The sequence below is a fragment of the Pomacea canaliculata genome, linkage group LG3 (genome assembly GCF_003073045.1).
Source record: "Pomacea canaliculata isolate SZHN2017 linkage group LG3, ASM307304v1, whole genome shotgun sequence".
Classification (NCBI taxonomy): Eukaryota; Metazoa; Mollusca; class Gastropoda; order Architaenioglossa; family Ampullariidae; genus Pomacea; species Pomacea canaliculata.
Window position 1 is genome coordinate 8,476,803 of NC_037592.1, and position 27,324 is coordinate 8,504,126.

Consider the following 27,324-nt stretch of genomic DNA (forward strand, 5'->3'; position numbering starts at 1 on the left):
GAAAACACGAGGATGGCAGTCGTGTGTGGATTCTGGAATCTTAGTTTTACTAAATAAAAGTGGCCTCGTCTTGGGAGGAATGTTTGTTACCAGGTTTTTACCATATGCGATAATAAAACTTAACAGTGACTACAACATCTAAAGTCTTTCCACGTGTCACGAACTGTGCGACAGAGAGCCAGATCATTCTGCTTCCAGGCAAACCTGTATTGTTTTCTTTGTAAGAGGATTCCGTCTACTCAAACTAAAATAATTCTGTCTGTACTAAACACAGGCGTCATTTCTCATTAGCTCCATTGTCTGTCCATTCTGCAGCCAGCTTTGTAGGGAGCTTCTGATTGTGTGTGTTAGGAGCGAAGGTGGTAGTCTACTGTGGAATCACTATTTAGAAATACGAGGTGCTTGTTTTGTGAATCGATCGTTAGTTTTGTTTTTTTTTTTTAAATCAAAGATGACGTGTATTCTGTTGTTAAAGGCAAGAAGGATAAAATTAATGACTATAATGTTCCATCACCACCACAATAGAGCTCTCGCTTTCTCAAGGCATCATTACAGTAAATTTTCACCTATGAAAGACAGACCACAATCCTTGTTTGTTTTTTTTTCTCTCCCTCATTAGTACGTAAAACACTGCACGTGTACAGGCCTGAGGAGGGGGAGGGGAGAAATCTGGTGTACCCGGGCCTGCGCGTTATTGAAGGGGGTCCGGCCTTGATCAGTGGAAGTTTTTCCTTTTTTCTTTTCCTTTCAAGTTTTTAAAAAGAAAGATTGACGTACTATTCCTCACTATGGAGAGGAGTATTACAAGTTTGATCCTTTAAGTTCAGTTTCCTCGTATACTATAAGCACTCACGTGTAAACAACTCTATGTTTTAGTAGTGATGTACATCCTAGTGCACTTGCTCTAATATTTGCAGTCTATATTACGCTACTGAATGAAATGTAGATATCGACAATCGAATTATTGTAAGTATATTATTACGTATTGGGGAATTTACGATTACAATTACAATGGGCCCGATGAGGTCGTCTGCCCTACGGCGGCCCTGCACGTGTAGAATGGAGCCGTGTACTCAAGGATGTGGTCTGTGGATGATGGGTATTTTTAGACCACCAATCAGATCGGTGCAGTCGAAATATTTATGCGAGTGCGTCAGGCCGGCGTTTATGTTTACATCGAGTGCCAGACTGCACAGCAGACGACGTGTGAACCTTCAAAATTTTCTATCAAAATGAACAAAAACGGTCTGGAAATCGTTGCTGTGGAAGAAATCACGGATCCTTCGCCGGCCTACGAAAAGTGTCCGTGGATTTCAGAGGTTAGTTCGATCCAGTAAATTTCTTTGCATTTGGAGTTTGTCAAAAGCCGGTCGCGGCGAGAAAATTTCGGCGCTTAAAGCACGCGCATCACCAAGATTTCATCATCAACCGTCAGCATAGCTGACCGTTTTTGGTGTGTGCGCAGCCCAATCAGTGGTTTTAGAGCAATGTGCTGTTGTGTAGTTTTCCTTTTAAGTCGAGCTAGAGATCGTTTCCGTTGTGCTTCGTCAGTTAATTTCCTCAATTTTAAAACATTTTTTTTTTACTGTTTCGCCTCAGTTGATCATTACCCTTTTTTGGCTTTGTACTTTATTTCCGTTATGTTGATATCAATATGTAATTATTCGTGCATGTGTATGTTGTGACTGTTTCTCAAATCCTAAATATTTTCATTGACACAGACCATCTTTATTCACGAAGAGTTAGCCAGTTTGGTGAATCACATCCTGGTGTCGGGTAATTTGTTACCGTTTGAGCTTTCAGAAAACACCTTTGCGTTAGGCTGCTTATTAAGAATGACAGGATAGGAACACCTTTCACTGGGAAAAAACAAGCTATTCTGAGACTGATAACAGAAATTGACGTGGCGTGCGTCTGACGGTTTAGAACCCATTTCAGCTGCCGAGGAACTTGGCAGTCGTGTCCTCCGAGCTACAGGGGAAACGTATTGATGAAAACATAAAATCAATACAGCATCTGTAGTCTGCAACATATGGAACCATGTTGCTTGAGACAAACGCGTCACGGGACGGAACACGCGCTAAGCAGAACGTGAATGACTGGTCTCTGGTGCCATTTAAAAAATCATGTTTATCGCTGTAAATGTTTGAACTAAATAAAAGTTTCTAGAATTCCCTTTTACAGTGCACGCGCGTGCTGTTTTCAAACATATTTGTCACTCATGTTAAAACACACACAGAGAAGCAGAGAGATTTGTCGGCACCACTCTTCGCTCTTTTCCCAGTGTGCTCAAACACACCACTTCTTGTCTTTCTATTTCAGTGAGGTGTGTGTCTTATTATGTGAATCCCCATTGCAGTTCAGTACATCATGGAATCACTCACAGTGTGTTCCACCTTTACCACCTTCACCTTCTCCTCGCTTTTCCGCATTCACATGACAGACCATCCCAGTTCAAACAGGAAATTATGTATAAGCACAGATTTGCTGATAGGTTAGTAGAAAACAGGGATGGCATCAAGTCGTCACAAACATGCACTGAGATTTTCTTCTCAAGAACGCTGACAGGGATTGACCTACACAGTGGCATAGAAACCAGAGGGTCAATGAGGGCAGCCGCTCCCTTAAAGAAAAATACTGAGGAGGCAAGAATGTGAACTGTCATCCCCAAAGATGAGCATCTTCCTGTGCCACAGCTATATTTCTAGCGTCTAGCGAGCTTCGAGCTCTGTCGTTGCTTTCAGAGTAAGCCTATTTTTAGGCCTTCAGTAATGTCTTGACCTTATTTCAAAGAGCATGTGAGATTTGCATTACTGAATGAAATTGAGTTCATGATAGTCTTTACCAAACGAAAAATGTTGCAAGCTCAACATTTTTACCTATGCACATAAAAGATAATAAATTCTTGACTTTTGAAACATGGATATCAGTGTACTCTTCCTGTTCTCTTATTGGCTGTACCCTGTAGGTTGATGATGTGATTTGAAATCGAAGATCGTCATTCTTTACATAAAGATGTTTGAAAGCTTGTATCTCGAAATGGAAGGGAGGTATCTATTTAAATTTTGGGAGATTGTACATTAGGTTGGTGTCTGAACTTTCCTATTCTTAATTTCGTGGTCACGTGATAACGATGCGGTGTCCTTTTTTCTCGTCTTTCTCTTAGTACCATGCAATGTTGTAAATTGTACTCCTCCATCTCTCGATCCCTTAGCTAAACATCTTCTGATATGACAAGCTCATCTGTATTCTAGAACACTTCTACAATCATTCGACAATTCTATAATTTATATGGGTTCTAGAAAAATTCTTTTTTTGGAGGCTTTACACATTGACTCGCGTATTTGCGCGAGCCGAGAATTCCCAGACATCTGTGAGGCTTGTGACATGGAAATATGTCCGATCCATGCATGGGTCTCCCTAGTGCCTTATAGTGATCGTTGTTGACATGTTTGGGAATTCTAGGTTATCAGTTTTCAACTTAAAGCATTACTATATGAAAACTTAAATGGGTTCCTATTGAACTACTTTTCCCGCCACTTCTGCAGAAACATGCAGCGGGATTTTTCAAAGCTGTCCACATCCTTGTTCTGAGTTGTAAGCTCTTCCTAAAGTCGTGGAGAGCGGGAAGTTTCATAAAATGCCATCTAATGCGCTTGTAGATAGTGTGTACACTATCAGACATAATCACCTTATCTCATGCCCACGGGCTCTATTCTGCTAACCTCTGTACGGTTTCCAGGTACAGACTGTATGCAAATCAGACGTGCTTTTTGTTGGTAGTTTTTTAAATGTACTTGATTTCATTTGAAGAATACAAATGGTGTTTACACTAGAGCTTTTGCTCATTCGATGTACTGAGTACAGTAGCTGTAGACCTTGGAGAATTGTGTGTAGTTCACCCTATTACACTTTTACATGTTAGTAGTCGTTATTATTACTTGTAGAATTTTTGCTTATTCGTAACCCACGGTGTCTTTTAGGTCAAGGAAACATACAACCCCTTAGGAAATGTGTCCACAGTACAGGGTGTCTATAAAGTCCTTTTAAATGTAAACTTTCTTACATTAAAAAAAATCTTTAAACTAAAATATAGTCCTAAAGGTTACAACAGGGAAGAAGTATAGGAAAAATAGTGGCATAAATAATGTAGGATAATTATAACACTACAGACAATGATTTGTTTGCCTTTTTCATTTTACTGGCAGAATTATGCATAAAAATAACGTAAAAGTTCAGACTTTATGGACACCTGGTTACAGCAAACAATTTTCGTATTAAGCGGATAGCCGTTTCAGAGATTATGAAAAGGTGGAATCCATTTTTGCTTTGCTTGATAGAGTGCGCATGCAAGAGACAGCATAAGCACTGGATAAAACATTGATGAAAATCATCGCTAATGCTTTGTGACGACGGTGTGGTGGAAAAGATACATGTAGACGTCTTTGACATTTGAAATGGTTTTAGTGGTTTGTATTTTGGTGATCACCTCAGGGATTGTTTAGGTGGTGCTTCAGCGCCTTTGTAAACAATGTGAACAGATTGAGAAGCTAAGATATATTGAATGATTTTGAAATAATAATGAAATCCTTGTCAAATTGGTCTAAATTCTAGTTTCATCATTAAGGAGTTTGGTCTGGTTTGGTTTGGTGGGACAGTGGTGTCTGGATGACTTGCAAAGGATGCGCAGAACTGTGCGTTGGTAAACCTTTCATACTGGAGTGGTTTGAGTTTTGGTGTCATCAAAGTTCAAGTTTGGTGGTGTTCTTTATAACATCTACCAGTTCATTCTTATACTCATTTGTCAATATGTTTATCACTAGACGCATCCCTGCTCAAAGAATCCAAGAAAAAGCAAAACATAGTCCTGTGTGTACGCACTGTACGTCCATACCTGCGTTTGTTATCATCCTTGAAAAACGATTATCTAATTTCTACTTTCGAAATTGTAATTTCAGCCCGTCACCTACGAAGGAAGCGGAAAGACAGTGGAAATTTGCTTGAGCAAGTTTAAATCCCAAAATGTATGTTGTTGTTGTGAACTGGTGTTCATAGTTTTAAGTTCAGAGTGTGCGATGTACTTTTTTGCCTTTCATTTATTTTCATTTTGTTAATTTCTCACACGTTCTGCTTCGTTTTCTGCATATTTATTTTGATGAGCACACTTTAAATTCTGTCAGAAATTCAAAATAAAATTTTTTTGGTTGCCAAATTTTTGCTTGGGAATAATCCTTGTTGTTTATTTCAGTGAACATAACATAAAATCAAATTTGCTACACTTAGTATAGATGAGAGCTTCCGGAGACGGCTGAAATTACAAGCTGGATGTAAAGTTTTTTCCCGTTTCGTGAAGAACTGTAAATAATAGACCTTAGAGGTATCCCAGGGATGGCGTATGATATTTGTAGGCTTCTCGGATTTTCTTCTCTTTATATCAGAAAGCACTTGTGGCATGCATCTATTTTTGACTCAGGAATCTTGCCAATGTAACTGTAATGGCTTCGTTAATGTAAGGTACAAGACGCTTCAGCAATACCTAATTAACTTTCTTTGTTCCATCCAGGAAGCGGAAGTAGTGTTTTCACTTTATGTAGCTGTTTAAAGTTATTAATATAGATCTGTAGTATTTTGTGTCGTGGCTAGCAACGTCTAGAATTCTGCTATAGTTACTTGCTTCTTTCTTGTACTCCTCTCTTTATCTCTGTGCGCGTGTTCGTGCGTGCGCATGTCCACTTCTGCCAGCTAGCCTATCCGTGCATTTTTAGTGGAATTCATAGTAGAGATCTTTTACTCAGATTAGTATGTTTGTATACTTGCTTTTTTGTCCCAGACCTCTCTCTAAAACTACCTGTGTGCTTGCCTGCCTGACTCATTTCAGCCATATTTATTCTTCATTGTTGCGCAGGTGCACTACAAAAGAAACTGCGAGAAATCTCAAGTGTTATAGTTGGAAATGTCTTAACTAGTTTTTCATTGGCTGCTTCGTCGGACATAGTAACCACGTAAGGGTAGTCTAGACTTTTTTCAAACTGTTTTAGTCTCCTTTAATCAAACGGGCTTCTCAGCATGCTTTGATTTTCAATGCTGTTAGATATATTTTGCCTTCTCATCCCTCTATTTGTTCGCAACTAGCTATTTTCAAAATCAGACTTTCAATTTTTATGGACCTCTTGTCTACAATTATTTGCTGACAAAGACAGTCCATATACAGATTTCAAAGCATATTTTTTGCCTTTTAGGTGCCTACGTCTTCGAAACTCTTATTTTGACTTCCGTAAGTTGTTTATCATTAAGGCATGTCTGACGTCTGTAAAAGTAAGATATGCAATCACAGAAAAGATGCAAATCAATTTAAGTTTATAATAAGACTTCTCATTTTAACATTAGAGTGAGCTCTTTCTCTATAAAGACGAGGTTAATGGGGAAACAATTAGACAGAGAATTTATTTACAAATTTAGATACGCGTGTACATTGAGAGAGAGAGAGAGAAAGAGGGATTTATCACAGGTGTTTTAAGTTAGGGTTAAATTCACTTGTAATCCATTGCTCGTTGAGCGAAGCAGAGTTTTTTTAAGGACATGCATTAGGTTTTGGTGGAACGCTTAGAATCCAGAAAACTATTAACTGCGGCTTACCTCGCGATAAGGGTATGGCTGTCACAGCATATCCTGCTTAGAATTTTACCAGCTCATGCATATGCCGTCGCTAGAGGTGCGGAAATAGAGGAGTGTGAGAAGTCATCGACATTGTCGTCTGCAAGAGACCACACAGAGATGGCGCATGGATTCTGAGGTGGGTGGGAGGTAAACCGGCCGCTGAGAGAGTGACGTCTTTGATATTGATTGTGTCCTGTTTGGTTGTGCGTCAGGAGAGTCAAGACAGGAAGTGTGCTTTAATATAAACATCGGCGACAGCACAAAGGTCTAAACATGGCCCTTGCATCGAAAACGGACTGGCATGTGAAAGTTAGGTCTGTCCCCTAGGCTATAAATATAGCTCCTCGAGATAATCAGAAAAGGTGGGGAATATCTATGAGTGCAGCTGTGCAGGAAATCTTATCTGACACTTTGTTGAGTGGCATGGCAAGCGAGAATGATTTTTAAAGTTTAAGTTCCTCTCATAACTGTTGGTCCCTACGATGCCGGAGACTGCACAGCATGATAGGATTATTTCCTCAGCGACCCCTGTTAAGTAAATATAAAGTACTCAATCGAGTTAAAAAGGCGACAAGAAATAAATCAGGACATTAGTAGAAAAGAACGCTTTTTTTGTGCATAATTTAATAAAATAGTTGAGCAAAGACTATTTAATTGCATTTCTGATTTATTTTGTATGTTTTTTTTATTCTTTGCTGGTTCTAAACTGATACAAGAAGGCACCTGTCGAGAATTCCAGAGGGACTGAATGAATACACTTCAACGAGACACGCGCACCGCCCTCGCGTGCTTCACTAAAGAGTCACGATGCCAGGTTTTTCCAAGCGAAGATCGATTTCGTATTCTCGAGTATTAAATATAGAACAGCTAACAGATGCGGTGAGAGCTCGACAGTCAAAAATACTTGTTTGACGTCATCCATGAAAAGTGGAACAGACGATGAACAATATCCTGCTGGGAAGTTTCCCGAAGTATCAAAAACAATGAAAATAATGACAGTGTCGACGACAAATTAATAATAAAATCAGACCCATACTCACCCACATTCATTTACCTCATCATTAAAAATCTAGTAACAGTAAGGTAAACACATTTCATTCGTTTAATCAAATCAGTTCGGTTCAGTATATAGTCCCTCCACCTGCATTGTTAGTCGGAGAAGCGTGACAGATCCAGCACCTTACAAAGTTCTCCATATTACCTACCCTCTGTTGACCAGGTCCATGAGGAGGGCTTTTTCCACTCCTTTATATTTGCTAGTCAGGTTTTCTGACCTGTGTGGACAACGGGATCGACTTCTTTCAAGGGCACCTTGAAGGATGGTTTTAGGCAGAATGTTTCTCCTTGTAACATGGAGAGCATGTCCCCATTCCTTTTGAAGAAGATTTTTTTTCGGAGGACCAGCAAGTCGTTACAGGTCTTGTGTTTATGGTAGGAAGTTCGACGCAATTTCCTCAGGCACTTGGTCCTAAAATTCCTGGATCTCGTTTTCCGATGTCAGCAAGCAGCGTCTGTCTGTCGTAAAGCGAGGTGGAAACTGAAACAGTTGGTCCTGTTTTACAGCTGATGTCACTGTAATGTCCAATCCCTAATCAACCTGACCATTGGATACGTCACTGTTACAAACCTGGTGCTGTCATTTTTAGACATGGTGGCTCCCAGTTACTTGAAGATGTTGATCTATTCTAGTTGTCATCTGTTTGAAGCTATAACTGTGATGACACTACTGGCATTGACCATGTTCGACATTCTTGTCAGTACTTGTTGCCGTCGAATAGGCAACCTTTTTGGTAGTCCTTTGATCAGACCAAAACAACAACGCTGAAGAAATAATAAATTACATCTCAACATATGTGACAATTATGGAAATCGACTCTGCACCAATGTTTGGTCTTGTCTTTCATCTGTCCGTCCAAGGACAATACGAAAATGTTTAAATCCCATTAGATTCGCCTTGATAAAAGGTGGCACCTAAGTGGTGAAGGAGCGGAATATGTGTAATATTTCATTTTATGTAGACCAAAGGCCAACATTCAAGCTGGTAGTTAGCCCCATTGATGGCGCTAGGGCCGCGGGAGTGCAGGTCTGCAGCTGCGCACGATGGCCTTCGTAACTTTCCCTCCCTTCAAAGAAAACCTCTTTCGTTTTCGTGCGCATGCTCACGTGGTTAGAGGTTTGTAATCATCGATCGACCTTGTTTCCTTGTGGATTCTTGTACTATCAATAGCGCTGCCTGAAAATGATGCTGCACGACACGGGCTAAATAATCATTTCACTTTATTCTGTTACTCGAAAACTGCACAGATAATGGAGGGTGTGGACCAAGGTTACATCTGTAATGTGCACGCTTTTTCTGCTACTTCTTTAGTCACAATCGGACTAGTAGATATGCAGTCGTTTTGTTTATCTCTGTGAAGTAATTCTCTCTCTTGTTCTTTGTATGTCCTTCACATTTTCAGCTTGCGCCACTTACGTCATCATATGTACACGTGTGCTGTGAAAACTTCTGTTTCTGAATGTACCAGACGTAAAGAAGCAGCGAAGAGATTATAAATTATAATGACCTTGTATTAATTTTTAGGAGTAACAAACTGCTGCTGATGTGTAAAGGGGAAGTGGCAATACAATGCCAAGACCTCATTGTTAAATCAAAGCAAGTTTATATTTATGCTAGTCTAAGACGATAAGACCAGTGGGTCTTTTATGAAAACTGTATAGTTTCTTGAACAAAAATTATGTGCGATAGGGCTATACATTTATCTCACACACACACACACACATAAAATCTCTCTCTCACTAATTCGAACTCGAACCTTTTATTGATTAGACCACGAACTAAATATACGTCCGTGATTAGACTGTAATGAGTTGTGGTGGGTCTCTTATTGTCTCGTATACAAATGATGTCTCGTGTCTGACGTCTTGTGTGCGTCATTTGTTCCACGTCACTTGAAGCGGGGGGCGGTAGAGAATGACGTCATATATGAGAGAAAAGCAGTTGCTCTAAAAATAGCCAAGTGAGCGGCAAAACACAACGGTCTTCGTTAGCCATCTTTTTTGTGACTCTCTCGGTGACATTCTTCTGAACTTGTGCCTCTTCGATTCGATTCACCTACAAATCTCTTCATCCTCATCTTCATCTGAAGGGTGTCGTCGAGCATTGTGTTGTGTGTGTAATACGTTGTGCGTATGCAAGGTGAGTGTACGTCCGTCATATTATATATTGGGTAGCTTCCCCGGGATCTGAACAAATAGTGTGTGTATAGCTGTGTGTATCGTTGGGAGGTTGATCAAGTAACGCGAAGGGTAGTACCGTTCGGGTTAACGACGATAGGGTTAGCGCAGCTTTTTTTACCATGCTGGGATTAGAAGCAAGGGACAAGCAAAAAAGAGCTTAGAGAGATTACATTAGATGAGGGGTTGGAAGGGAAAGAGATTAGGGAGTTTGTTGAAAAGGAATTGATCTTTTGGAGACAGGGTCAGGAGGAAAAATAAAGACAGGAGAGGATTGAGAGAGAGAGAAAGAAGAGAGACAGGAACAGACAGTCAGACAGAGAGAGAGAAGAAAGAAAGAGCGAGCACTGCGCTACCAGCTAGCTGAGCTCAAGATCAAGAGTGACGACTAGGGTAGGGTGTCGCATTACGGTGGGAAAGTTCCCATTAAAAAGGCCACGTTCGATGGCAAGAACCACCAGGTTGAACGGTATCTCGCGCAGTTCGAACGTCTGGCACGATCGTGTCGTGTGCCGCGGGATAGCTGGGCTATCCAGTTGTCCGGACTTCGCGATAGACAGTGAGAAAGAATGTTTGGCTGTGATTTTCGGGATTCAGAAATGTAGCCAGTATCCCCATGAGCGAGAATTTTCGCTAGAAAGTGATCATAATTAAGCCCTTGCTATTCTTAGCCCAAGCCAAACACGTATAAAACACACACTCTATTACTAATCAGCTAGTGGTCAGAACTTGTGTGTCTAGTACAAATCACTCAAAGAAAATAGGTTGTGGCATTTGTGCTTTTAAACGCTTGCTTCTGAAATCAGTACTTCATATAAGTAGGTATAATTAAAGATATACAGCAATAGCAACATCAGTAATAATAGTAATTAATAGTAATTGTCCTCTTGGTATTTATTTTAGCCTAAAGATGTTTTGTCTGTCAGCAAATAAAGTGCAATGGTAAACTTAGTTTAGAACTAATGTGGTAATGTAGCATAGATGCTAACACGTGACTCATATATTCAAATAAGTGGAAAAAGTAGAGCGTTGGAAATATACAATGCCACAATTAAAACAAATTTCCTTATTCTCTTGCAGGCACACATACAGATCATGCTCGCACACCCTCTTTAGTAAAGTATGTCCTTATTCTTCCTTGTAAGTGCTTTATAAAGAAAACATGCAAAACTAAGTGTCAAATTTTGGTTACTGACATCGTAGAAAGCCTAAAGCAAGATGGGTATTTATGGAACTTTTTTGTGGTGTATTGTTCACGTGTATATGTATATCTGGGACAAATAAACACACTTTGCGTCAATTTCCTGGTTTACTTTCTTGATGTTTATCACTGTTTTGATCATTTTATTGCTAGGGAAGCCTCAGAGAAAATTCAGATGATGGGGAAGAAGGGTCTGACGAAAATGCCAACGAGACATCCATCCCGGAGCGCGCCAACTGGGGAGGAAGGTTTGAGTTTCTACTGACGTGCATCGGCTATGCCGTGGGACTAGGAAACGTGTGGCGCTTTCCTTACCTATGCTACAAGAATGGAGGAGGTAGGTGACTCACGATTCTTGAGGAAAAAGTCAAAGAGTGCCAGCAACGTCATCACTTTTTCAGGCAACTTAATAATAATAAGGATTTATATTTCCAATGATTTGCTCAGAGCGCTTTACAAAAATACTGAATCACCCACAGCCATTCATCATACTCGCTCATAATAGACAACTTAGACTTGAGCAGCTTAGGACTGAACCATATCCCCTGTGGTACAGTTATTAGACACTATTTTTAGTTTCGTCAACAAACTTAAGCTTGGCAATGCTCTTGAAAACCTGGAGGGATTCTTATGCACTCTTGCAAAATTATTTGTTTGGATCTCTCAGCTCTCTCTCCTCATTGTGCTTAGAGACTCCTACTGAAACCTGTACTGATAATAGCGTTTTTTCTCCATATTTATTATTTATTGTTTTGCTCTCTCACTCGCTCGCTGTCGTAAGACAAGATTTTACATTTTCAAAAGCCAAAGGTCGTATTCATAACAGTCTCGGCATTACAGCATGATTTTTTTTAAGTGCTTTGGTTGATCAGTTATTGGTCAAGTCTATGGTGTTTCTAAAGAGAAGTGTGAGCGTGTGCGCAGAACCGCCTTCTGCTACAAAAAATAATGTTAAGTACAACGGTCTATTTGATTATGTGATTGACTCTGCTTGCTGTTGACGCTAGGGTGCGAAGTCTCCGCCTCTAGCACCAGATCGATATCGCTTCTGCACATCAAGTTTTCCTTTCTGCTTCCATTTTTCAACAAAAAAACCAGTATAAGAATCTTTTCTTTTACCAATTTATTACTGACTTGTTTCTGTAACCCAGTTTCGGTATGCGAAATCAGTAGTATTCATGCATGATATTGAATATTTCAATCATCTAGCTCTATAATTGTCGTATTCCCAACTGCTTCAATCCAGATAAGTGGGTGCATAATCTACCGTGCTAGAAAGTCCTTACTCGACCTTCTAAAGATCTATAAAGTGGTTGGAAATTAATATATAGGAGATAGGAATCATTCAGCGATCCAAGGGGCCTGGGTTTTCTGGGCACCCTTGATACGACAATCCCTTGTCTCCCATTTTATAATTCAATGCAATTGCTTCCATCCACTTCCACAAACGTGATAATGATGTCAACATATTTCTGTTTGTCTCTGAGAAGAGCTGGTATGTGGACTTTGAGTAGCGTTTCTAGAATTTAGTTTTTAATCATTTTAATCAGTCTCACTAAATGTATGTCTTTAATGATTGTTAAATATTGTTTAAAATGTTAAAACAATGAAAAGCGGCGTTCTGAAAATAACACGGTTTGTGTGCCATATATGTCACCAGGGGCTTTTTTGATACCATATTTGCTGATGCTGGCTCTGGTAGGACTTCCCTTGTTCTTTATGGAGCTTGCATTTGGACAATTTGCATCATTGGGCCCCATTACAATCTGGCGCGTTAACCCGCTCTTAAAAGGTATGGACATAATTTGTCATTCCCTTAGTAATTAAACCCAGGATAGTTAACTGCTTTTTTTGTTACTTACCTTTTGATTCTAAAGATAAAAAAGCAAAATAAGTGTGGGACATTTTTTTTGTTTGTTTTAAAAGTGGGAATGGGGAGAGTAAATAGTATTTCACAAACATTACTTGTGCACAGAAATAATTAAAAGGTCAGCATCTTGACTGCAGTCTCAGGCATTGCATTGGTTGTTGCCTTGGCAATGTAAGCACATCCATGTACTTTAATTCCTGATATATGTATTAGACATGGATGTATCTCGTCTGTGATCCGACTTGATTTGGGGAAAAGTATATCTTTTACTAAGGTCGCCCTATGCTGTCATTAGAAAAAGAATTCGCAATGTTTTTTAATTGTTATGTTCTATTTTATTAATAGAAATAAAATTAGTTAAATTAGGACTTTGTGCATCATGTTTTTTTTTGTTTGTTTATATGTTTTGAATTCGAAGCATGAATAACATCAAAAAGAACTTTTCAAAGGTTTTCCAAATAACATGGGAATGTTGTTCCTATTTCCTTCTGCAGGTCTGGGTTATGGCATGGTGATAGTCTCATGGCTCATCAGCCTGTACTACAACGTGGTCATAAGCTATGTTATCTTCTATCTGTATGCATCTCTGACTAGTGTCCTTCCATGGACTAGTTGTGGAAACTCCTGGAATACAGTTCACTGCATCAGTAAACATTTCAGCAATTCAACAGGTGAGACTAGTTTTAAGGTCCTATATCAAACGATATATACATGTATTTCCAAAGTTCCTAAACATTAATGGCATAAAGTTTATAGTGCTGCAAATCAGTCTTCATGTGGCTAGCCATAGAAGGTTATAAATATTTTTGCATGCTTGTGTATATGTATCTTTGTAGTATTATCAGTAATCAACATTTAGTTTAGTCTATTTTATGTGCATAGGAAAAGATCAACATAATAGTATTATTTGCCTATTTCAAACTAATGCAGACTCATTTTTGGGTATGGCTTTGAGCTAAACTTTGTGTTTTCTTTCGCCTAAGAATATAAATCAGGAAAATATTTCCATAACCGAGGAGAATTTACTTGAAATTATTTAGAGATTTAATTTGAGGTTTCATTTCTTTTCAGAAAATGCAACGCAAACAGTAAATGCCTCAAGTGGTAAGATTTCTTCTTTTTTATGTTAAGCACTTGTATGTTTCAAATTGTATTGTCATTATTAATTTTAAGTATTGATTAAAATATTGAATAATACTTAAATAAGTCCTCTTGTACAAAGAACTCAGAGGATTATATAGAATACATCATCATCTTCCATAATGTGTTCTTTATTCTTCTTTTGGATGTGGCGGAAGCATATGATTTCATTTTACAGCCATTGTTTACAGACATTCTCCTGTATAAAGCCAATGCAACTGTAAGTGCAGTTGCAGAGGAGGCAAGCACAGCAGCTGAAGAATATTACAGGTTAGTTTTGAATTAAGGCAGGTGCCAATGCAACCATTGCATTAGTGACATCAAGATATGATTGCAGAAAGTCATTTGTATGTACAGTCGAGCTTCAGTATTTGCATATATATGCATAGTCTTCACTTTTTGATTTTAATTATCAATAATGAGTCTTCCATCAGTAACTGAAGGGTTAGGGTTACAATTTTCTTCTAAATTTTATGGTTTACTAAAGAAAAATCACAGACAATAATTGTATGAATGCAAAGGGAACTTTAAAAAGTTTATTAAGTCCTATTAAATGCATGAAATATATGTATTATTTAATTTAGTTTATCATTTACTACCATATAAGCAAATTAAAGCATAAAACTTAATTTTTGTAAAACATTTTAATGCACTAAAACATTGTGGATTACATACTGGTTATAGAGGCCTACTTTACTAATACTGAAAATTAAGATTTATAAAACACTGTTGCAGTGTAATATGCGCCATAAGAATAGTGTATTATTTTAGATTTTTGTAAGTTTAATGTTACTCAGAATTAAGGTCTAGAAGAACCTAGAGTATTTTAAAGATTTTCCAAATCTGTATTCCTATATAATTCCTTTAAATACCATTGTGTGTCAGTTAATTGAAAGCATTATTTTTAATTTTAAGCTTTATTCTCAACATATTGTTGTAATACTGTTTGTTAAAACATGTACTTTTTTTCTTTTAGTTAAAGTTAAATAACAATAATAATATCTTTATTTTACCAGGCGATATGTTTTGGAGCAGTCTGATGGGATTGGTAATTTTGGAACAATCAACTGGAAGCTGGCTCTTTGTCTTCTTATCTGCTGGGTCGTTGTTGGAGGCAGTCTCATCAAAGGAGTTCAGTCCCTTGGAAAAGTTAGTCTTGATGTGTGGGAATGTGTGCAAAATGCTCGTTCATGATGTAAAGAAGAAAGAAACAAGAAGTATAGAGGAGAAAATGTTTTCTTCTTATAACACGTGATTGTCATTGGTGTTACCATTATAATTAAGTAAGATTCTGCATTCATGTATTTCATTTGTTATAAAAGATATATACATATATATGTCAATACAATTGTGCATAGTCAAATGTATCTATCCTCCACCTCCATACTTCATTTGTTGCATACTCTTTCTCTCTCTCTCTTACACACACAGACCCAGAAAACGTGAGAAAGAGCATTATTATGATGATATTATGTATTAAATTAAAAAACTATATTTTTGCAAGATTTTTTATTTGTGTAATAAGACGAACGTACACTTACATTGAATGCGCACGATGTATTACACACAGACACAGCACAACACTCAATGAGCCTCTGCAGATGACGATGAGGATGAAGTAGGAGAATTGAATCGAAGAGACACAAGTTCAGAGGAATGTCACTGAGAGAGTTAAAAAGAAGTTGGCGGACGAAGACCGTTAATTGTTTTGCCGCTCACTTGGCCGTTTTTAGAGCAACTATACTACTTTTCTTTTATATATGACGTCTTTTTCTGTTTCAAGTGACGTGGAACAAATGACGCACACAAGACATCAGACACAAGACGCCATTCGTACATGAAACAATATAAGATCTACCACAACTCCTTACAATTTGTTTCAGGTAGTTTACTTTACAGCCACCTTTCCATACCTGATGTTGACAGTTCTCCTCATTCGTGGTCTCACACTCAATGGTGCTGGCATTGGCATAGAATACTACTTGAAACCTGACTTTGAAAAACTCAAGGAACCAAGAGTTAGTTGTTTGAATTTATAAAATAAGGGGTCCTACTATTTTATGATTTATCAGCTAATACCTTTCAACTAGAAGGTAACCCATTCTCTATTTCTTATTGATAAAGAAAACTCACTGAAGCTAAACAAAGCAGATATTTCTTTCCATCTTTAATCACAGTGTGTCAAAAGATGTTTCACTATTTTTTGTGATTATTCTGCGATGTAACAAGAAAATAACGTGAATAGTTAGTGCTACTTTTCAAACCCAACACTTCGGTAGTGATAAAATAATGAACTAAATCATGTTCTAGGAATTAAGAGAGTTAAATTGACACCAGAGTACTGTAGGAAATGATTGAGATTTTGCTGGAAGCTCTGGATGGCACGCTGGATTTTATTTCCAGGTATGGAGTGATGCAGCCACACAGATATTCTACTCACTTAGTGCTTGTTCGGGTGGCCTTATTGCCATGTCCAGTTTCAACAAATTCACCAACAACTGCTATCGGGATGCACTAATTGTTGCTTTGTTGAATTCTGCAACCAGCATATATGCTGGATTTGTGATTTTCTCTATTCTGGGCTTCATGGCATATGAAAAAGGTGTCCCTGTCTCAGAAGTCGCAAAACAAGGTGAGATGATGGCCAGAAACATGGAAATTGCTTTTCTTGGTTTGGTAAATATGTACTTAATGTACATGAATTATTAGCTTTTGTGCTGTTACACATACTGTGATACCCTTATATAAATTAAAGTAGTTTCCTCTTAGCTTATCAATCAGCTTGCTCGTGAGGGAACAAAGGAATAAGCTATGGGAGTCCCTTAACTCTTGCTGTTGTTTTAATTCGTGTATCTTCATTTGATATTCTTCTTTCTGTGACTGCAGAGCAATGCTTGTGAGGAACTGTAATAGTAAATAAATTTACTGTACATTTAAGCAAACATCTTATGTCTTTTGCTTTGAGTATGTAATCAGGCTTTGTACATTTTTTTCAGGTCCTGGCCTCGCTTTTGAAGTGTACCCAGAGGCTTTGTCCCAGATGCCAGTTCCTCCCTTGTGGTCTGTTTTCTTTTTTCTCATGATGGCTACTCTTGGATTTGGCTCCCAGGTATAGCACTGGTCTGATAATTTCTGATCTTTTAGAATTTATTCAAAAGGAATGGTTTGACTTTGTAAAGATAAATTTTGGACACATAATGTTAGCTATTTTATGTGGTTCTTTGAATGTCTGGAAGGCTGAAAGGAGTTAAGTTATTGACAGAGGAAAAGGAGTGTCAAGACAGTGTGGAATTCTCCAAATATAGATGGGGTTTATGAGGTGGCATGGAGATTAACCACCAGGATAGATGGTGGGGTTAAGTAATTATATGTAGATTAATCAGTAGCGGCAATATAATTTTGATGGGATGGTAACTGCAATACATAAAATCATTCTTTTATTATATTGATGGTAAAATTTAATTAAGTGTTCTCAAGAAAAATGTTTTTCTTTTTCTTTGTAGTTCTCCATTGTGGAATGCGTAATCAGTGCACTGATTGACGAGTTCAGGCAGAAAATTGGAAGCAAAAGAAATATACTATACTTTCGTATCTTCATTGTCATCACTTCCTTCATCTTAGGCTTGCCCATGGTTTGCAAAGTAAGGTGCCAGTGACCGTAGTGCACTTCTTGAATCCCAGAGACTTGATCTTACAGTTGCATTACTGAGAAACACACACACACACCTCTTTAAATAAAGAAGTGGAAGTTTTGCCTAAGTTTTCTAACACTCTGAATATAAGGATCAAATGTGAGCTTTTTGTACAGAATACTTATCTGTATTTTACTAAGAATAATTTAAATAGTAAAGAAATAAGGATTTTTGATGTCTTGTGAATCCTCACTGGCATATTCATTACTTCAAAATATTAACCAGTCACACTTAATTCACTTACATTGTTTTCTCTTTTATAACAGGGTGGAATATACCTTCTGAACTTGATAGACTTCAGTGTTGGTGGCCTACCCTTGCTTCTTATAGGATTCATTGAGTTAGTGGCTTTGAATTGGATATATGGTAAGGGATTTCCAAGAATTGTATGCTGATAAATTCAGGTGAATAAGGAAGCTGGTTAGACAGCATATGGTGTTAGTGTTCATAATTTTGAAGATATGCATATAACTAAAACTGAAGTCAGATTACTGATCATATGTTTGTCATATAAAGAAGTTCATCAGGTAAAGATACAGCGCTATGCTTTCTTAGTTAACTGCAGGCAGCAAGAGATCAGATGTATCAAAGTTTTCATCTGTTCTTCACAGATATGCTTATGTGCATGCATGCACACATATATACATATAAACACACAAACTCAAAATTTGCTTAAGGCTTTTTCAAATAACACATTTAAGCAGCACAAAACACATCATTGCCTTGTATGCTTCCAACTAGTACTGACATGGCTATTTTCTTTTATGCAGGATTTGAAGACTTCTGGTGTGATATTGTAATGATGATTGGTGAGAAGCCAAAACTTTACTGGAAAGTGTGCTGGACAGTTGTTTCACCTGTTGTCATTTTTGTGAGTTATCGCCTCATATTTAAAAATCCTGATCTGATTATGGACAATTATCTTATCTGATATTAGTGTGTGATCTGACCTTGACTTTTGAGATGCTCCATAACAGTAAGGAACTGTATCATGACCCTATTATTTATCTGGTTATTTAATTTTTAACAATATAGAGTTATGATACTTTTATTTACTGATACAAATTTAATTATTTTCCATCATAATCTTTTATAAATGTTAACCATCATTGTCTTCTTCCTCTACTTGTAACAACCATTTATGCAATTCATCTGTATCTTTTTATTCTTGGTATTTTTCTTTTTTTATTAATAGTCTGTTTCTGATATTTATGATTATGAATAATTCGTTGTATTTTTTGTAATTCTTCCCATTTCCTCAAAATTTCAGGCAACCATTTTGTTCAATATCATTTACTATAAAGAGCCTGGATCAAAAGATAATCCCTATCCTGGATGGGCTCTGGCCCTTGGTTGGCTTATAGCATTATTCCCTATTGCGGTGGTGCCTGCTTGGTTCATATACAAGTATTGTACAGAAGGAGGCTGGCAGGTATGGTAACTTTGTTTTCAGAAAGTGTTCCATTCTAATTCCATAAAGTTAGAAGTCTTATAATTAAGGGTAAAATATCATGTCATTATTCACTGTCAAAAAGGAAAATATCAACCTATACATGTATTAATATTTCATGGAACCAATTCCTCTTATTGTATTCAAATGTAACTGAGCAACTTATCATCATTGATGATATAAATGGTGATATTGTTTTCCTCTTTATAGTTGCTGAAGCTACGAAGTGCCCCTTTGCCAACCTGGGGACCTGCATTGGCTACTAATCGAACTGAACGTTATGAAGCTTGTGAATCCCAGCCACCTGCCACTGGTCCTAGGTTTGACCTGCTGACAGTCACACGCCCAGAAGAGTTCTTGCGTCTTATGGCAGGCAGCACGTCCACATTAAACACAGGTTCTTCACTCACCATCAACACCAATGTTGGTTCCATCTTTGGTAGTAAATCTAGTGTTTAAGAGTGGAACAAAAGGTGAAATTTCACTGTATTTTTTTTGCTTCCAGTCATCTGTGCAACTGTGGAGCATTTCTTGACGGTTTGTTTGCTGCTGGTTCAGCTGTACATTGTCTGATTTATAAAATGCTGACAATCAACAATGTACTATTTGGTGTCCTACCTTCTCATAGATGCTCTCTCTCTCTGTTATACTGATGCTTTTCAATTTTAGAATGAAACAGAATACGATCATAGTTAGCTTTATACCTAGATTGCTAGCAATATAAAATTAAATTAAAATCTGGACAGAATTTGTGCTGGTCTGACCACACTGTTATAATCCTAACATTCCAACATTCGACTTAAGAATATAAATGTTGACCAAATGACAAAAACCTTTATGTCTTTATAAGTTTCAAGCCCACATGCATAGCCCTTGTTAACATCTCAGTCAGACTGACCTATTTTTTATTCCTCTTACCTACAATAAAAGTTGTCTATCTAAAAATAAAGCCAACATTTTCTTAATATAAAAAAAACAAACTGTATTAGTGGTAGGTGAAAGTGAAGTAGGAGCTATTTGCTCAAAGTAAGCACTCTTAAGGCCTTTTTTGCCTCAGAATCTACAAATCTGTAAAAGCCCATTCAAACACTGATTGGAGAGTCTTTTTAAGTTTCATTATTTTGTCATAATGCATGATAAACATCCCTGAAAGAATTCTTTTATGTGTATGTGTGGCTGAAGTATAAATCTATCTTTAGTAATAATGATCTATATCTGCAAAGTTATATACCTATATCATCATCTTTGTTAATGAAAAATTCTGTTTAGTCAACATATGTATCCTGCACATTTCATATTGGTGTTCAGTATTAGATCTGATCTTAAAATCCTGTCTACGTAATAGCAGAAAAAGTGATAAATGATAAATCTTATTATCCTTACAGACACTTTCTTGCACTCTGCAAGTCATGTAAGATAATATGCAGATACTGGCTTCATAAGATAACAGTACATGTGCTAATATGTTTCTTTAATGGATGACAATAAAAATGACCAGCAGATAAGATGACAGACTATTACTGTATTATTTGTATAAAGAAAGATTATTACCAGCATAATAAAAAGAACTATTTTTGTTCGTGCACTTGGTTTGAATATGTGTGAAAATCTTACACACATTATATTTTTTTTAATGTAGATAATATGTCTAGGTTTTTGCAAAAGAAATAAGCTCCATTAAAGGATCCACTGATCTGTTGTCTTGTTCACAACTATTAAATGAAGAAAAATGCTATGGATCACCTTTCTCCTGATAATTTCAACATAGTCTTTTGACTGCTGTGGATAACTTTGTCCTCCAAAATCAAAATCACTGATGCTGATTTCATCAAATGCTCACATGCATGTTAAATTGCTACCTGTGACCTGAAAAATGAAAATAAATGCATAAATAGTACCAATCTTAATGGAAGTTGTGGTTAGAAGCCTGAAAAAGGACTATAACAGCAAGGTACTGAATTACACATATCATATAACATCAGTCTTTCTGCAGCCACTAAAGTTAAGTAACATGGAGAGATAGAGAAAGAGATGGTGGGAGAATGGAGAGAGAGAGAGAGTATAACAGGCTTTGCTCAACAACTGTGATCTGAATCTTGTTATTGTCACCTAAGGTGAATGCTTTTTGTTTCCTTAGGACAGGAAACTGGATTAAGTACATATAGTAGTAGTTTTATGTGTGTGCATGTATTTTTGTATCAAGGATGTATATTTGTCTCTACATACACCAAACATGCTTAAAGTAAATAGAATTCTGTTAAGTCAGCAGATAAGTGCAAGATGCTTAATTAAAACTTGCATAGATTTTGTGTGATGTCACATGTGGGCAGTTGTAAATGTTTTGCTTTATTGTGCTCCATGAACTCAAGCATTTCTGAAAGTTCACGTTTTTTTGGTTAACTCTTGTTATGGCTGGTTTAGGCAGCTTTTATCAGCATTATTATTCTAATAATTGGTATTAAATTGAAAAATGTTCACTTAAATTTTTCATTTAAAGTTTCAACAGTTATAAGAAAAGTCTTAAGAAGTTCTTTGATGTTAAAATATAAACCACTTTTTTGCGATCCTGCAGAAAAAGTCAAATCTGATTTCTTCTTAATTTTATAAACCCATGATATAAAATGTATACGTTTTCTTCTCCTTAGATGTTAAAGTTAGGCTGATGGGTTGGTGCAAGATAGTGAATGTCTCTGGTGCTTTTCTCCATCACATTTTGTCTAAGAGACTCTTAAAGGTACTAATGATGTGATGATGCCAGTAAAGTTCAGCAATATGTGAGGATTTGCCCGTCACTTTTCCAGCTGATCATAGCAAATAGCATTTCTGACATTTCTGCCTTCATAAACAGGCAGATGTAGAGTACATGCATAGGGTGCACATTTAAGTACATTTTAAAATAATTACCATAGAGATTATTACATTTACAAGTAATATTTTGCATTTTTTATCCAGAAAGCCAAAGACTATATTTTTATTCTTCACAAGGCATAAAAGAGTTTTTTTAATCTTAACTTTACATTTGAAATAAACAGGTAATAGGGGTTTAAATTAGTTCTCTGTTGATGACTCATGTCACCAGCAAAATCCTGTATATATATATGCTTCTGTCAGTCTGGACCAGAGTTTTGAGTTATGTTGATTTATTGCATTAATGCGCATAGAGTGAAGGCTGTGATTTGATGCCTGGAGCCAGCATATTTTCCACCCATATTTTGAATTATGTTTACAGAGGTGTTGGAGGAGGTGGGGAATTGGTGTTTTACACCAATCCAGCAACTAATTAAGGCTTTAAGGCTATATCATGGCAAGGCAGTCAGCCAGCTGTAAACAGATGCCACATGTGTGAACAGCTTGTCCGAAATGAAAGCTGAACCGAGAACAGCCAACCTTCACTGGTTTCGGTGACAGGTGCTAATTACTGTTATGCCACCAGGCAGCCGTCATGTGTACAGAAGTTTTGTAAATCTCAAAAATCAGGCTTAAAAAAGTATGTCTATAGCATATGTGTGTGTGTTCATGCTAAAATAATAAGTATTTATCATAACTGACCTGTCTTTCACATCACAGAGGAACAAGGGGAGGCATATTGCTTACCAGGAAGTGAGCAGATAAAATCCTGGGAACACCAAAATCTGTTATGTGTAAATGACATCAAATGTGAATGATTTTGAAGAACAAATCGTGTATTACAGACTGGCAATGCATGTGGGTGCGTGCAGAAAACAAGTTTTTGAGTGTTTTTGTGTACTGAAAGGACAAGTCAGCCATGGTTCCATATTGCATACCCATGGATATTTTGTTCCAGGCGCCTTTATGGATGCCCACTATTTTCTTAAAAGGATCCAGTCACAATTAAATGTGTATGTAAAATAATGTTGTTTAAGGTGTTGAATGTATTTTTATGTTGTTTTAACTGATGTACAAGATCTTTCTCAAGATCCTTATGTAAACTTTAATAGAGCCACACAGTAATTTTTGTCTCTGCTTTTCAGGCTGTGATATAATTTAACTTGTATGCTGGACTTGAACATATATATTTATCAGCATTGGTGAAGTTTAACTGATTGGTTTGCTGATGCATCATGCTTCAGCACCGTCCATGCCCTTATATTCTTATTTATTTATGCCTTCTGTGCTGATATCATGATTTCTGATTTCTTTTTAGTAATTTGGAGTAACTTTGTGTGCTGTTTATTGAAAACACTTAGGAAAATTTCCTTAACCCTCACCACTAGCTACCACAGCAAATATAAAACCATTTAAATATGACCATGGATGCACACGGTCTAAGAATTAGTGCAATTAATGCAAAAATTTTTTTTTAAAACCTTCAAAAAAACGGCAAGAATTCTTTGCATCCATCAATTCTGCATTTTGCAACAATTTTACTGACAAGACTAGATTCATTACCTAACATTCATATATGTTGCATCTGTTTATAAGCCACTGAAAGTACACATTGAACAAACGTAATGGGTACTTTTCATGAAAATAAGCCCGAGAATGATTTTTTATGATGCTTATGCATGATGCCCTACCCCAAATATAAGGCCTAGTTAAGATCTTCAAATGGGCGGATTTCATTAGTCCATTGAATCACATAACAGATATATTGAATTATAAAGTAATGATATTAATATATAAATAATTAACATTATATATGTTATGATGTTTCAGATGACATCACTATTAGAATAAATGTAGATTTTTGTACATAAAAATAATACATCCCCTGGAAATAATCCCTAATACCTCCTTTTGGAGCAATACTTAATATAAGACCTCATCTTATTTTGAGGGAAACATGGTAATAATAAACATACTGGAAAGGAACACAGGCCTCTCAAGTCATCTTGGGGAAAATCCATAAATATGGTTTCCTTAAACCAGACCCCTGCTTGAAGAAAAAATTAGGCACAGTTCTACAAAAAAAAATTTTCATTCCAGCATATCAAGTCACACACCAGTGACATATTGTTATTTAATAATGTTGGGCTGAAATAAAGAAAACCAAAATAACTTATTATTGCAGTTCTACAGCTAACAACTTCAACATTATTAAGGATTAAAAAGGCATGATTCAAGTCATCCAAATATTTGACAGTCTAGCAGATCAAATAGCTATTGATACTGTCCTTCACTTACACAAGCTATATAGATATTTTGGCAGGAAATAAGCAAAAGAAAGAAGAGACCAACTTATTCATGAACTGTTATTAATGTAATAACTATTCATTGTATTATCTCTGGAATGTTATTAAATGCGCAATCTCTTTTGAAGAAAACAGTGCACAAAAATTCACACCCTTTGAATCACCTAATATATATAATACATACATTCACGGTGTAAATAGACACACACAAAATTATACATACAAATATGCGTAAGTGTGCTGGCACAGGAACAATACAAAAAGAAGATATGGAAAAAAAAATCAGGCATGGGAAAATCTTAAATGTGGCATTCCAGCATTGTTGAGACCATTTGAAATCTTGTTGTTGACACAGGCTGTCTGGCCATTGGGTAAATTTGCACACAGTATGTCAAATGTAAATAATGTAGTTATGTTTGTATTTTTTTTGTAATGCTGTTAAAATATTTGAGTCATGTAAGAATATGGAAATCTGTTGCATTCTTGAAGATGCAGAGGGTATTGAAGTATAAATCGAATGGATTTATTTCTGATTTTGGATATGCTACTTTTGTGGGGTTTTTGTCTCGTGCTAGAGTGAAGTACAATGCTACTTTTATGGGGTTTTTGTCTCATGCTAGAGTGAAGTACAAACTGATACTGATAAAATCCCCTATCAGAGATATAGAATGCATCTATACTGAGGGGGAAAAAAAAATCACATTTGCATCCAGAATATGTGATATCATAAAATGCGTGCATAAAGTACCAGTGTCTCAGAATACATTATTATTATTATAAAATGCCTCTATGTTAAGAAAGAAATACATCTGTATCCAGAATGTGTGATTGAATTACAAAATTATAGCATGTATGTTCCATTGGTTTATAAAGAATGGAGTATAAAATACCAATCTCACAAAATTCATTTATTTAGTACCTATGTCAAATGCATTTATATCGTCCTGATGTCACAAAATGCATTTATATAGTACCAATGTCAAATGCATTTACATAGTAACTGTAGAAAATGCATGCACAAGGGTTGTTCCACTTCCACGGCCTAGACATGGCAATAAAACGAACTCAAAGAACTTTTTAAACATTTTTCTCTTATTCTTCAACTCATTTTAAACTTTTTCAACATAGTCACTGCCAATTACAACATATATTTCTGCCCTGTGGGTGCATTTTGAAAATGATCAAAAAATGCTGATTTAGGCATCAATTTCAGCTCTTCCCTCACTCCAGCAATGACCAAATCATCGACTATGCCTTGGTTTCAGGGTCCAGATTGTAGAACCAATATTCATCACCTGTGGTGATGTGCTTGAAGCCAGGAGAACGCCCGTGATTGAAAGTTTCCAAGAATTCCTTGCACCAGTCCACAGGGTTTTTTTCACTTGTCCGTCAGCAACCTTGGCACCCAGCAAACTAACTTCTTGCTGAAGCCCAAATTGTGATGGATGATCCTGTGAAGACTTGTAGAAGGAATTCCCAGCTCCATCTCCCTGATGCTTACATGGCCATCACTTTCCAAGTATTCACGAACTTTGTTGACATTGTCTGGGTCTCTTGATGTCCTAGGCCTTGGTTCACAATGTTTGTCATCACAGCGGAAATGACCACTGCCAAATCACCGAAACCAGTCTGTGACAGTCATTTTAGATGGCACATCATCACCATAAATTTCTTTCAGCTCCTGGAAACTGTCAACAGCCTGAGAGCCATGCCAAAAGTGATGCAACATAATAACTTGAAAGTCACGCACTCAGTGGAGTGTGCATTGACTTTCTTCTCCTCTCCATCCTGGAAAAAATGGGAGGGGAAAAATTATGAAAAAAATATGGAAACACCATGAAGAATCACTCTATCATGTCCACATGGTCTTCACTAGCTGAAAGCACATAAAATACTGGTCTGGGCGGAAGTGGAACATCCCTTGTAAATGTAGTACCAATGTCTCAGAATGCATTTATATAGTGACCAAGTGTCTTTTTGTGTGTTACTTGCAATACTTGTTTTTGGAGGCCTCAAGGGAAATAAAGAGACAATGTTAATATTATCATCATTATTAATAGTGTATGTAGCAAAAATTATGCAGTGAGTGCATGTTTGTGTGTGCATGAATGAATGAGAGGGAGGGAGGGAAAGAGAGAGATGCAGTCTCCAATCTTCGTTGGGGACACAATCGACTTTTAATACAATCAACACAAACCAGCTTTAGATCAAGTTCTATGCTAACCCATCAGACCAGTATGTCCTGGTCATCCTGACAAATGAAAACTGCTGCAGGGGTGTCAATTACATGAAGCAATGTGAATGTGCCAGATGTGGCACTTCTGATCACCACGAAAGCTCTGATCATTGCAAGATAGAATGAAGTTGAGCTGGTGTCACACACATGGTGATAGTAGTGGGGTATTTAATGCATCACTTCAAGGTCTTGAATCCCATCAGCTGCCAGGGGCCTCTCTGAGCATTGTCAACTATATATGTTCGGACAGATGAATACAGAAGGGGTAGCCATAGGGTGGCATTACAAGGGAGGGGGAAAAGTGACTTTTTTTTTAGTGCTTTAATGTAAAGCCTGTCCCTAGCAGCACTGAATGCCGAAAACATATGGTTCCCATAGAAAGTATGTGGGACTCATGTCCTTCACCAGGGGACCATGTGTATTTTTGGCATCTGTGCTGCTAAGGGTACTAAACATAAACACATCAGGCAGGCCATTCTAAATACTGGGGCCACAAAAGGAAGATGAGCTATCGCGACAGTATTTTACGTGGTAACCAGGGGCGAGATTTGCTTATCTCGACCATAGGATATTAGTTCGTGGCTCGACTCTAGACATCCAAACCCTTCGATACACTTCTATACTGCGTCTGGTTATGGTTGATGGATCAGTTGCCAAACTCAGCCAGCCAATACAATAATCACACACACAC

The 27,324-nt window shown here is 37.2% G+C and overlaps 1 protein-coding gene across 2 annotated transcripts; it reads left to right on the forward strand.

Moving 5' to 3' along the window:
• Nucleotides 1-1,132: 1,132 nt before the first annotated feature.
• LOC112559793 (sodium- and chloride-dependent glycine transporter 1-like) lies at nt 1,133-26,441 on the forward strand. 2 transcript variants are annotated; one of them, XM_025231199.1, is made up of 16 exons: nt 1,133-1,319; nt 4,959-5,024; nt 11,246-11,429; nt 12,753-12,884; nt 13,457-13,633; nt 14,034-14,066; nt 14,294-14,372; nt 15,119-15,251; nt 15,986-16,120; nt 16,506-16,734; nt 17,099-17,211; nt 17,606-17,743; nt 18,061-18,160; nt 18,565-18,665; nt 19,065-19,226; nt 19,455-26,441. In XM_025231199.1, the coding sequence occupies exons 1-16, from the start codon at nt 1,143-1,145 to the stop codon at nt 19,701-19,703; spliced, it is 2,208 nt and encodes a 735-aa protein (XP_025086984.1). In that variant the 5' UTR covers nt 1,133-1,142; the 3' UTR covers nt 19,704-26,441. The 2 variants fall into 2 exon arrangements, with proteins under 2 accessions (XP_025086984.1, XP_025086985.1); XM_025231200.1 differs by lacking the exon at nt 4,959-5,024 and having other exon boundaries at nt 1,135-1,319.
• Nucleotides 26,442-27,324: the final 883 nt, after the last annotated feature.